Below are 14,002 nucleotides of genomic sequence, written 5' to 3'. Positions count from 1 at the left end.
ACCAGTTGTTCTGCCATTCAGTTGATTTGCATATTAGCCTTTTATTATATAGGATGTTAAAAGAATGGTAAGATGGGTTACATTCTCACTTCTCTTCTTCAAGATTCTTAGTTTCTGCTTTACCATTATTTCCCTTTTCATGTGACTGGCTTGCTGGTACCAATTATATTCACTTTTTTAAAATATATTTTTATTGATTTCAGAGAGGAAGGGAGAGGGAGATAGAAACAATGATAAGAGAGAATCATTGATCAGCTGCCTCCTGCACACCCCCTACTGGGGATCAAGCCCACAACCCAGGCATGTGCACTTGACTGAAATCGAACCCGGGACCCTTCAGTCCACAGGGTGATGCTCTAGCCACTGAGCCAAACCATCCAGAGCAATTTTCATTCCTATGACCACCACAAGTTTTGCCCCTCTAGGTATGTTTTGCACAGTCTACGGCTGATTTGTACAATCTCTCAGTAAACCACATCCAAATTCCTAGGAAAGAGAATCCAATCAATGCTAGTTGTATTCATCACCAATCCTAATCTATGTCCAGATCTATGTCTCATCTATGTCCAGATGGAGAAGGATCTTTAGATATATAGAATTTTATTTTCCAGGACTTATGCATTCTCATCAGAAGGGATTGTGATCCAGCAGGCAATGGGAGGTGAGTTAGCATTCCTCACATGGACAAAGTAAGAAAGAAAAAAAAATAAATAGTGATGACAGAGAGATGACATAGAAGGGTATGTTGAAGAAAATGTAAATGCTTCACTATGATTATTCAGGGTAACTAGAAAATAGGTAGAAAAAGACTGAAGTAGAATGTACTGGTCTAATCCTTCACATATTGTGACTAGAGAAAAATACCTAGCATAAAGTAACTCTTCAGGAAAGGGCATGCACAAAAAAGAAAAAAAAAGAGTCAATAAATTTGCATTAAAAAGAATAAAAGATCGTGGGAAAGATAACATTGAGAGGGAAATCATCAACATAGCTTACACTGATTCTTCAACTATTTGCATGTCATTTATGAGAACTGCCTACTAATTCTGCTCTTAATATGAGAAATGTACTTTCTTTCTTTGCTACTATTGTGGCTAAATTTGACCCTGGATTATAAATCACCACTAGTGCTTGCTAATTTTCTATTAGTGTCTACATTCTGTTTGTTTTTAATTAAACAAAACAAGTTGCTGGTAAGAAGAGAGAAGAACCTCTGCAGAAATACACATCAATGATTCAGAGAATATTGAAAAAGTTCTGAAGGTGTAAACCGCAGGGGAAGTCCTCTTTGCCCTGCTATGTCAATAGACAAAGTTCTCAGTAATATTGCATACATTACTTGCTGGGTCAGTGTGAAATACATTAACCTACCACACTCTCACTCTAGAGAATTTTTTAGCTTGTCCAGGCAGTAGGTAAAATAGTTTTAAAGTCCTTCAAGTGTACATTTGCTGGTCTTCTGTCCTTTTATAAAGCTGAATGTCATAAAGAAAGGACTTGTTTTCCTATATTTGGTTAATTCTTTTAAATGTCTCTATTTGAAGATTAAAAATTATATAAATTTAAGTAAAAACACTGGGAAGTAAACTGTTGTATTGCCCTGACAAAGAATGAATTCCTCCTGTCATGTTCTGATTGTCCACATCACTGAGTTTGATTACTAATCAAATTTGAGATTTGGGATGGACTTGGATCCTGCTTTACACTAGAGTCAAATCCAGCCTCCTTAACAAAATGTTTCTGGGTGTTTATTATTTTCATCATTTTTATTATGTAAATAGTTTCTCCTTTCTAAATCAGTCTAACTTAGAAAATGAATTCTTAGTCCAATTTTCAGCATAAGATATTAAACAATCTTGTCAGTATTTATAATAGTAAAAGGGTAATATGCTAATTAGACCAGACAAAGCCAGGCCAGAGGGAAGCCAGTCTGGGTCCCGGTGCCAGAGGGAAGCCAGTACCAGCAGCCAGGGGAAGGAAGGCCCACTCTTGCATGAATTTCATGCATTGGGCCTCTAGTCTTATAATTGGCTCAGGTCAGACAATAAAATAACTCATAGAAAAATAGAACTAGGGAAATCTAAAGTGTTTTGTTTTTAGTTATAGACATTTTATAGTAACTTTCCTTGGGGAGAGGATGTCAGGATTTATGCCCACTGCCTTATTCCACATTTCTCCACTCAATCAGTCCATACAGACTGAGTCTGGTTGAATTATGACCTATTCATCAGTTGCATGGCTGACTTCAAGATGAATACATGCAAATTGAGAGTTTAGAGAAAACACAAAGATGTTTGAATATTTTAGAGTTTACATATTTATCTGCAAGCAACCATAATTCAGTTGCAATCTAAATTCAGGAACACTATATTGAGTAACAATTTGAAAAACACATGTCTGTAAACCAAAGGGTGTATAGGCCATGATTTTATTCCCTATGAATGCATAATATATAAATAGTAGGTTTGGCATTTAAATGTTTCTTCTCTTGCCCTTTTTTCCAATTCTCAGTTTGACTTTTGAAATAAATTCTCCACATAGCAGCCAAGTTCAAATGAATGAACGAACAAATAAATAAATAAATAAATTAGAATTAGAATAAACTATAAAAGCCATACCTTCCATAGGTGCTCCAACTAGAGATCAAACCCAAGACCCAAGTATGTGCCCTGACCAGAAATCAAATAGGCAACCTTTTGGTGCACAGGCTGATGCTTCACCAGCTGAGCCACTCCTGATGGGCCACAGTGCCATATTTCATGTTCTGTTTTATTTCCTTTGTGATTACATCTTGTAACCATTCATTAGTGCTGGATATTTTCATGGCATATTTACAGAGCAGGCCACATAGTAGATGCTCAGATAAAATGTATTGAATGAATGAGTGAAAGAATAAGAAGTAATTATAATGAAACATAAATAAAATGAACATTCTTTTTCTTTCTTGAGATGCACTTATTCCTACTCAGCATCAGAATAACTTATTTAAACAAGTACAGCTTTTGTCCATAATTTTCTTCATAATATTTACATTCTCCTCACCTATTTACTTAATGTTCTTATAATTGGTAGTTAGATTTAGATGCCAGATTGGATTCAGATTTAATACTATTAAAATCTATACTAATAATAGAGGAATATGCAAATTGTCCAGCATGCCATCACAGTAACAGTAAAGACCAAATAGCAGGCCGCATGGGGTGACCAAGCCGGCAGAGGGCTTAGTGTTTTTTCTCCCCTAACAGGGAGGACATTTTCAGCCATTATTTTGTTGAATAAACTTTCTGCCTCTTCCCCTCTCTCTTCTTTTTCCAGCATGCCTACAATGTGTACATTGGTCCTCTTGATATTGTTACATAAATCCTTTTTTCATTTTTTCTTTCACTTCTCTGATTCCACTCTCCTCTCTTCAAGTTGTGTCAATGTCTGTCATTCAGAGAAGAGGTTGGGACTGGACGTATAGATTGGAAATCCTCAGTGTATAAACACATCTACCTGTGTTGATGAAATCATCTAAGGAACCTGAGTAAAATGGAAAAAAGAATAGGATGCAACTTTGGAGACCTGAGAGTTAAAGAACTGGAAAAAGTGAAGGTGTTATCTGTGGGGTGTCCTCTGTGTCCCTGCCTATTGCCAATGGAAGTGGGCTTCTTGGGGTCCCAAGGGAATAAGAATTTCCTGAGGCCCCATGGGGGGATGGAAAGCTTTATTTCTGTGGAATGAAACCCCTGGGTTTCCAAGATCCCATCTCCCTCCGTTCTGCCTTAAAAAGTCCCATATTGTCTTCAGCCGGGCTAAGATCAAAGCCACTGCCCAGAGCTTCCACTCCATATTTGCACAGTCCGGTCCAGCATCTGGCTTGTTCCCAGCTGCATTGCATGGGGGTTTGCATGGCCATGGCCCATGTGGCTTCTAGGGCCACATGATGGGCTAGTGTAGGTCACAAACAAGTGAGTGCAAGGAAGCAGGTTCAAAGCAAGAGGAACAAGAGAGAGAATTATTTGTCTCAGGGATTTTACCCATCCAAGACTTTGCATGCCTGCAGTGCTTCATCCCCTACCCAATAATCTTTGTTCCCAGGTTTGACTGACAGGCAAGTACCTTTCCTATGCCATCCTGACTTCACTGTGCATGCATACATTTCCCCCTCTGTCTGGTCCCTTGCCCTAGTGATCTGCAGGGAGTGGACCGGGGTTCCCTGTAGGGAGTGTGAAACTTGAAGCTTCCTGGTGAAGTTATCCAGAAGACCATGCGTATAATGTGTGGCCTCCCCTTTGCTCTCCTCCTATATTAATATTAATAATTAGCCAATTACAATGGTAACAAATGTGTCCACAAAATGTAGAGCATTAATTGAAAATGATGTAACAGAAACAGTAAGAAAAATTATTCAAGCCCTAGCTGGTTTGGCTCAGTGGATAGAGCATCAGCCTGCAGACTAAAGGGTCCTGGGTTCAAGTCCAGTCAAGGGCACATGCCCCAGTTGAGGGCTTGATCCCCAGTAGGGGGCATGCAGGAGGCAGGTGATTAATGATTCTCATCATTGAGATATATATATATATCCCTTCCTCTCTGAAATATATATATATATGGGATTCAAGGAAGAGTGGAAATGATATCAGCCCCTATAGGAAGAATTTTAAGGAGTCCACTGGCATCCGAAGTAGAGGGAGTTGTAGTAGAATGAAAGAGGTGATGTAACTGGCATAGAGAAGTGAGGAAAGAGAACAAAGACTACATTTTCAGTAAGTTTAACCAAAGAGAAAGAACAAAACAGGATAATGGCCTCATCAGGTGGAGAGTAGAACATGAGCTTATTGACCAGCCATGAGATGACTCAGTTTCTCCTTAGAATTCCTTTGGCTAGAGCCACCTATTCACAGATAAGCACTGCAATTAAAGATCCCCCAAAGAACTTGTTTATCTTGAGAAATAAAGCATATTAAAATAAAAAAAGAATTCTTATTGCTATAAAATAAATACATGTACTCATGAATTGCTTGCAAAATTGTATTTATTTTTCCAGATTCAGTCAACAAAAGAACAAAATGCCTCATAATGAGAATTCACTTTTGCATAGAGATACAGTGTTTCATTATTCTCACAAGTGAGTGCTGATTTTTGTTCACTTATAAAATAAATACCCGCCTGTTACAACTGGAAAGGTAATGTTAACATTACATGCTCGCTGAGGATGAAGATTGATGGCACTTGTCTGAGCAAGAACATGCTGTGATGTGCCTGTATCTGTAAGACAAGGTTTTGCCACCAGGACAGTCAAGAATGATGTCTCTGAACTCATAGTTTTCTTCTCGGCAGCAAAGGCAGGAATTTTCCAACTGAAAGATATCATAATTGTACCTAAAAAATAAAATATCCAGTAATTAATATTTTTGGAATGTCTTTGGAAATAAATTGACATCAATGCTCAACTTCTAATTGTCTACGTGATTTACCAAGCCTCCCAACCAATTTATTTTTTTCCCTACACCTTGTATTGCTATACGTTTCTGATGTAGATCAGTGATAAGTGGTAGTAAGATAAAAAAAAAAAGAGGAAAAGAAATTCAAAATGGAGATTTATAATCTCATAATTAGAGCATTATGGTGCAAAAAAATATAAAAAAATGATTTTAAAATATTCAGTTTAACACCCAATCATTATTCTTCATAAATTCATGGTGCAAAAAAATATAAAAAAATGATTTTAAAATATGCAGTTTAACACCCAATCATTATTCTTCATAAATTAATTTACATGTGTAAGTGTACATAAAGGAAAAAATGTAAAATGTTATATCTAAAATGCATGTGACAGTTTAAAAATACACTTTTAGCAAGAGTAATTGCTTAAGTACTCTCTGTAATCACTGTATGAAAATAAATACATTTGCCATAAATGTATTACATTGGATATATAGAGAAAGCTACTTCAAAATGATTCATCACTTATTAGGATTCTCATATTCTAATATTTTAAATATTAAGGTTCTGATCATTAGCTAGCATATAAAAGTTTTCCATGGCCCAGGCCAGTGTGGCTCAGTTGGTTGGGTGTCATCCTATGCACCAAAAGGTTGCCAGTTCAATTCCTGGTCAGGGCACATGCCCCCAGATTGTGGGCTCAGTCCCAGGTAGGGGTTATGCAAGAGGTAGTCAATCAATGTTTCAGTCTCACATCAATATTTCTATCTCTCCCTCTCCTCTATCTCTAACAACCAATAAAAAATCTTAAATATTTTTCCTATATAATAATGTTTTAAAAGTCTCATGCCTTAACAATGTTACAAAATTAACATACAGTACATGTTCCAAGAAAAACTCACTTGATGGTCTGTTTGCATTCCCCTACGCATCTTGCCATCTCAAGTCTTTTCTTGCAACCATTGTACTTAACAGTCACATTGACAAGTGAAGATCTGCAATTGGTATTACCTAAAAAAAAAAATGGATCCGAGAGTCAGAAAGATTTAACATTAACAATTGCTAAGTCTCAGCTTTCTTAACCATAATTAGAGAACAATAATAAATACTTCACAATTTTACTGACGAGATTATCTATGTCAGCACCCAGCAGAAGTGACTAACACTCAATAAATGTTATCTTATTGTTATTGCTATTATTCCTACCATAGGAGAAGGAGAAGAGGAAAGAAGGAAGAGGAGGAAGGGGAGAAGGAAGGAGTAAAGAAAAGGGGGAGGGAAAGGAAGACAGAGGGGCATGGTTATTTTTGGTATCTATTTATTTTCTCATTGCTGATCATTCTTATGATTTAATATATCAATTTACAACATAACCTGCTGATGTTAGATGAGAGCAAGCTAAATTTCTTTCCATGAAAATTATTTTTTCCTTGTAAACATAACTAGTTTTGTTACAACCAACACGAATAAGTAACTATCGTATATTATGTGAAAATATCCATTGTCAGTTTATGCATATAGATTAGAATACCTATTGTGTTAAAAACACATGAAACTTTCTTTTAATGATCTGCCATTTTGTTTAAAGAAGTTAATTTTTTCAACAGTTTATATTGCCTCTACATGTGGAACTTAATTTTACTTACATTTATAGCAACATTTTTTTGAATCATAGACTCGGTCTGCCTATATGGGTGAGAGAAAAAGAAAAAGACTGAAATTTTCTATAAATAATATAACATTTTTTAACTTATTGAAATATTATTTCAAGGGGAGAAAATGGAACAGATGAAAACCTCAGGCTCAGTTTCAGGGAGCACGGATGGGAGACAGTAGTAATAAAAATGAGACAGTATTTACACTAATTTTTGCAACAGTGGGTTGAAAGGGAAAAACAATACTTAAATGAAATTTTCTTTAAAATAAAATGCAAAGGAATAAAAAAAACACCCCTTACTATTGTAATTGAAAAATACTTTAACAGTGATATTACTATCAGACACTGTAAGTTTCTCACAGGCAGGAATTTTTACCTCACACATTATTATTCTCTTAAACTTATCAATGTCTCAGGATAAAAATGCAATAAATGTGGAAGTCCAATATTAAAGTTCTAAAATAAAGCTTTGAACTATATTATCAATTATATCTTCAGAAAGAAAAATAAGCTTAAACTTTTCTTAATAACTTACATTTAAGTACTTATTAATTCAAAATCCTCACCACATTTGAGCACCATAAAAATAAAGATTGTGGCACTAAGAAAACTCTGAACAGTAGACATATGGAGTTACAAGAAATTTTTGTATTTTTATAGAAAATTATTAACCTGACTCTATAAACCTTGATAACAAACTAGGTTTTTTTTTGTTTGCTTAAAAATAACAATAGGCTTTCCACAGAAACTAACTTCTTCTAGAATAGCACTAGATTAAATTTTAGAGAGCCTGCAAATATATCTTTGATATGAAAAATACACATGATAATAAAAGGTGAATGAGAAATCTGGAATGAAGTCTATAAGAGGTCTATTGGTCAGATATAAACTTTTCCAAATGAGAAAGAAGACAGGTTGTGTTTGTATTGAACATGAGAAGTGAACCTTGCTGTTGTACTATTTGAGAAGATGACTTACTTCTGCACACCAGGTCTGCTTGGGGCAGTCTTCGACCACTGCACGGAAACCAGTTGTGTCGCAGAAGTAGGAGACGCATGGGTTGTTGGGGTCATCAAAAAAAGCACCAATCTGGGGGGGAGTGGGAATGGGGAGAGAACAAAGTAATTAGTCACCTTGATTTCTTTTTGCTGTTGATAATAAAACCTGTATTAAAAAAAATCAAAATTCATGATGGTTAGTGAATTTCCAGAGGCACGTTCAGCCATTAGGTTAATATTTAAGAAAAGGTGGATTGAAAGCCTTCTACTTCCATCAAAGTTAATCATTGATAGCACAGAATGTGTCAAGGTTCTCAAATTAAGATCTGCATACAGTTACTCTGTTATCGTTTTTAAGTGTTTTCAAGAAAGGTTATTTTATTTGTAGCAGTCAATTGACCGGTTTTTATGCTCTAAGTTTAAGGGGAAACAAATCGGAAATTCAAATGGAGGGGAAGGGCATAAAATAGGTTTATCACAAATGACAAGTAACATCTTCTGTCTTTGCTTGTGTTTCTATACTATTTTCTTTTTATTGAATTTATTGGGATGACACTGGTTAACAAATGTATACAGGTTCAGGTCATATACTTTTAAAGCTCTCTAGATTGCTTTATAATTAATTTATGCTCAAAATTCAAACACCAGTTTGGGGAATTGCATTTCTTTCAAGGCCTAAAACTACAAAATACATTTTCTGGTGAACTAGAATTTTATTATTTCAATTGTTTTGCATATAAATGCATAGAGGTAAATGTTTTCTTTGTTCTTTAAATAATCATCATATTTTATGTTTAAAGACTATCATAAATTCTCAAGTCAGGTCACCTTTGGAAACTAAAAATTAAGAAACTAAAAATTGAGTGTGATAAATAAGTTACCAAATTAAAACTCTCATGGGCTTTGCTTCTATGTATTTCCTAACATACCACATATACTTTATTTCAGATTTTTTAATATTTAGTATCATCAGTTAAAATATATTAAAGTCATTTTGAGAATCATCTGGTTTTTATGGCTTCCTGGTACTTTTTCTAAGAAGTTAAATTACTTTCCAAAATGCCAAATCAGTTGTCAAAACCCACCCCTGTACTGCTATATTCACATAATGGGGTTCTAGTCTTTGGGGTTTTCTTATTTGATCTGTGACAGTTTGGCCATCTGATCTTCCTGGTTATAATTACAGTTTAACTCTGTTCATTGATTAGAATGTTACAAAGTGTATCTTCTCCATCTGGCAAGCCCCATGGGAAATATTATTCAGAAGCTCTAATGCTAGGTAGTTAATGATCAAGTATATTTTCTCCCTTTGAAGGGAGCCATGCTGAGTGTTACATTTGACATTCCTTTTGAAAATTGAAAATAGGGGGAAAAATTCCTCCCCACAGTTGACTATGAAATTTTCATGTCATAAGCTGAAAAAGGCTGTATTTGTTCATAATTATATTGATAAAAATAGGATAAAATAGAAAACGACCTTACCTCATAGTTGGTATCGTTAAATAAACATGTTCTTGGTTCTGAAAAACAAATATATTATTTTATCCTAAAGTAAACATTATAATTATTTCTATTTATAAAACAGAAATTGTAAATCGGATAGTATTTATCAGCCAATCATAATGTTCTTCCCATAACATCATCATAACTCTTTAATCTACTGCTTATATTCATAGCTGTTAATTTTGGGTTTCCCCATTACAAAGATAGTAAATTTTAAGAGGGAAACTACTGATTCTGTTTTATTTATCACACCTATCCTGCATAGTGTTTGGCACATATTAGCGGCTCAATAAATATCTCTTGGATATGTAAGTAAACAACTATTCAATTCAATTCAATTCAAATAATGTATTATGAATACACACCACAGTATCCAATTTCACAGCAGGTGTCATTATCTTTGAACTTTACAAGCCTCTCTTCAGTTTTGCATGTGGGGGGAGAAGGGCACTCCTTGGGTTTACAGTCCACCGCATTAGCATTGGTACAGGTGCATCTGTGGCAATTAGCAGTCCATGTGTCTCCAGGCTACAGGAACAAACCAAGTTTAGACTTTTACTCCAATACAGGAATGACAGCAAATATGGATTAAAGTGAAGAAGAACTATGTACTTACTGATTTCTCTTCTCCCAGTGGACCATGGCAAACTGTTAACATGAAATGATAAACACTAATTAAATTTGGCAAAATATAACCATCTGTTATTTGTAGATAACCACCAGGTGGCCAATAGTGTAATTAGCACTACGATTTCAGAGACACAGAATTATGGAGGATTACAGTGCCTTTAAGTGGAAAAATCATATCCACCTACTTTGAGCAAATTGTCCCGAAAAAGCATATATTTCCTATTTTTTAGAAACCCCAGGAAATGAGAATTCTAAATTTCTCTTAGGGGAAATTTAGACTTTATAATGACCAGTTTCAAGGGCCTTCTCAGATTTTTAAGTTCCCTGCAATAGCTAACACTTGTAACTCTCATCTTGAAAATATTCTTCTTTCAGATTCAACACTCTGAAATTCCTCTATCAGCTCTTTCTCTAGTCTTTCCCCTGATACCTCCCCTCTCTCCACAGTGTCCACTATAACATTAAGTAGATAACTCTCAAATTTCTAGCTCCAGTCCAGACATCATGTGTGAGATGGACCCAGATCTCATTCAGTCTAATAAATAGCATGCTGGCCAATCTGTAAGAACCTTAAACTCAATGTGCACAGAACAGATTGTATTATTTTGCCCTTAAAACCAGTTTCTCATCTAAACATCAATGCAGAATGATTGCTTTTCAAGTGCAGGTATTCTTACCTGGAGGTGGTGGAAGTGGTGCTGGACAGCCTGTGTAAGAACAGACAGCTCAGATTAGTCCCTAAAGTCCTTAGAATAGTTTCGGGGTAAGTAGAGTTATCTTATTACTGAAAGTAATTGGCTACATGGCTAGCCGTACAAACAGACACATTCCTGTCTATTTTCCCTTTCTGCTCCTCGAGGCATTTGAAATTCCACCATTAGAGAGTATTCCCTTTGGATCTCCAATTTTAATGGCAGGCATATGAGAATCTAAAGGAGAAATGATAAGCCATCATGGTAAACTTCTCTTCAAAATTTTCTTGGGAGACAATTATGATGAATACGACAATAAAATACATAATCAAAAAGAAAAAGAAGCCCTAGCCAGCTTGGCTCAGTGGATAGAGCATTGGCCTGAAGACTGAAGAATTGCAGGTTCGATTCCGGTCAAGGGCACATGCCCAAGTTGTGGACCAATCCCCCGTAGGGGGTGTGCAGGAGGCAGCCAATCAATGGTTCTCTCTCATCATTGATGTTTCTATCTCTCTCCCCCTCTCCATTCCTCTCTGAAATCCATAAAAATATTTTTAATAAAAAATAGAAAAAGAATAATTCATATATCTGAGAAATGTATTTGTAATTACCAACTTATTTAATCCTTTAAAAACTTTTATCTTCTTTTTGTCTTCTTGAACTACTTCAATCTTGCTCTATCTCTACCCTAACCAAATATTTTAAACTGGTCATATGTTTCTTTCTGAGGCTTTGCACATCACATATTTTAGTCAACCCAACAATTGCCTGATAAATTAAAATTCTATTTTCAAATAATTAATAATCAGATTAATACTTTTATTCTACCTACCAGGTAAAATGTCTGGCCTAGAAGCAAGATAATATTTTAGAGGAAGTTAAAATTTCTGCATGTTAAGGTAGAGAGATGCCAACAAATAATAGGTACAGAAAAACAGAAAGAAAATTAAACATGTGGGAGTTTGGGGGATCAAATGTCTCTCTTTACTGAGGGAGGCAAGGCTAATCCCGAACTAAAAAAGTTTGGCAGGTTAACAGAAACCAGCAGCAGGAGAGAGTAATGATCTATGGGGCATAAATACAGCAGAAAAAATCTTCCCTGAACCAGAATTCCAAGAGTTCATTGAAGATATTCATAATAATAATAAAAAAGAACAATCTCCTAATCTCTACCTTGTTATCAGAGTAATTTCTCTAAAACACCTATCTGATCATATTATTCTCTTAATAAAAGTCTAATAGAGATCCCAGTTAGTGTAAGGATTAAACCAGTGGGTCTCATCGAATGAGGCCTAGAAATCAGGATTTTAAAAAGATTCCCAGGTGATTCTAATGTGCAGCCAAGGTTGAGACCACTGGATTAAAGTCTTGTTTAAGTTTGGAAATAAGGTCCTTCATGAACTTTCCTCTACTTACCTTTTCGATACCATTTCTTCCCTGAACTTCACACAGTCATCACCAATATCTGGTTGACTCCTGAATTCACTCATGTTATTTCATGTCTCTGTCTTCTCAAGGGCTATTTGGTAGAATTCCCTTCTCACTCTAGCCAATATTAAACTCAATCAGATCCTTTGTGATCCCTTCACTCAATAGTGCCAACTAATAGATGGGTATTAACACTCTCCACTCCTGAGACCATAATTGCTGTACAATTATGAGATAGATAGATAGATAATTATAATTAATTAATAATTTTTTATAGTTAGTGCTCTAAAGTATTAGCTATAAATAAATAATGCTTGCATGCCAATGCTGTACTTGTTTATGGGTTAGCATTAAACATACTGTAAAGATAGTTTTGGTGCCCATAATAATCTCCCCCGAATAATAAGGAAATTAGGATTTTTCCCATACTGACCTGCTTTATTTTTAGTTTCTTGATCTCCTGTTGCTACTGCAGTGGCTTCTGAGGGGAAATAAGAGGATGGCATTGTCATTTTATTTATCAGAATAACATGTATGCACATCAAGCCTCTGTGTACTAGTATATGAGTGTACAAATGATCACACACATTCATGCTCAAGGAAAACTTTGTGTAGAATAGACAGTTCATTCCAGTACATTTGGGTCATTTCATTTAATCTGGCTAGGACACTTCGGGGTTTGTTAGTATTCCATTTGACAGGAATAGCATATTTCATAATCTCATACTCAGAGATTTCAAACTAAGAGCTTTATAACTATGTCTTTAGGAGAGGAGTTCTGGTGAAAGCCTAACCAAAAAAGTCCTAGAAAAACACACACACCTAGTTGAGCTTCAAAGTCATATTCCAAAAGGAAATTCAGCATAACTTCCTAGCCTCTCTCCTTTTTCTTTTCCACCACGCCTCTCCCCCAAACTCAGCTCCTTATATGTAATCACAGGCACACTGCTCAGCAACGAGTATGTATTGCCAGCATTCATATGGTTACATTCTAGTTCCAGAGGTTTCCTTGACTCTTGTGGAAGCAGTGACCACTAAGGGAGGGACAAACATGGTGCATACAGTGGACGGGAGAAGATAGAGTTTAACTTCTGGTAACCTATCCTGTCTTCTGAGATGCCACCAAGCAAAGTTTGTTTATTATTATTTGGCTTACCCGTGGTAGAAATTCCAGAAGCAATGGTCGTTTCAGATGCTTCCTGGGAGGTACCTAAAATGAGCAGCAAAAGAGCAATGAGCTTTTTCTGGTCTCAAAAGAGCATGTCCTGAGACACCTCTACATGAAACAAAGTCTCAAAGCACTTGGCATGTTCTCATGCATATACTAAGGCTCCTGCAATTGAACCATAAGAGGTTTCTATCTCAGCAGCTCCTTGCTCACAGAAATGAATATTTTCCTATGATCCTGGTAAATTTCACTTTTGAATTTCCTTCTCTAAGTGACAAAAACTTTTTCCACACTTGACTGTTTTATTTCCTATAACTTGGTTTCTTGGTTATCCTGTAGCAGTTTTGGGGAGACAGAAGTTATAGTAGAGTGAGAGAAAATGAGAAAACATCTCTGTTTATTAAGATGGCCTTAACATTTCCCTCAGCATGATCAAACTTCAGGCATGCTTCTTCCTGACTACAGGTCCCTGGACTCCCTTTTCTTAGAGCCTTTATTTTTA

At 35.7% G+C, this 14,002-nt stretch overlaps 1 protein-coding gene across 1 annotated transcript in view; it reads right to left on the bottom strand.

Moving 5' to 3' along the window:
* Positions 1-5,004: 5,004 nt before the first annotated feature.
* Positions 5,005-14,002, bottom strand: part of MUC19 (mucin 19, oligomeric) — a 114,087-nt gene continuing 105,089 nt past the window's right edge. Inside the window, exons 107-116 of the mRNA XM_014529528.1 lie at positions 13,489-13,542; positions 12,766-12,813; positions 10,890-10,919; positions 10,199-10,230; positions 9,948-10,110; positions 9,562-9,599; positions 8,060-8,170; positions 7,071-7,110; positions 6,327-6,435; positions 5,005-5,361 (exon numbers count right to left, since the gene is read on the bottom strand). Coding sequence (XP_014385014.1) covers positions 5,178-5,361; positions 6,327-6,435; positions 7,071-7,110; positions 8,060-8,170; positions 9,562-9,599; positions 9,948-10,110; positions 10,199-10,230; positions 10,890-10,919; positions 12,766-12,813; positions 13,489-13,542 — 809 coding nt within the window. The 3' untranslated portion in view covers positions 5,005-5,177. The remainder of the gene's footprint in view (positions 5,362-6,326; positions 6,436-7,070; positions 7,111-8,059; positions 8,171-9,561; positions 9,600-9,947; positions 10,111-10,198; positions 10,231-10,889; positions 10,920-12,765; positions 12,814-13,488; positions 13,543-14,002) is intronic.

This window comes from Myotis brandtii, unplaced genomic scaffold (assembly GCF_000412655.1).
Source record: "Myotis brandtii unplaced genomic scaffold, ASM41265v1 scaffold686, whole genome shotgun sequence".
Taxonomy (NCBI): Eukaryota; Metazoa; Chordata; class Mammalia; order Chiroptera; family Vespertilionidae; genus Myotis; species Myotis brandtii.
This window is presented reverse-complemented; position numbering and strand designations above follow the sequence as displayed.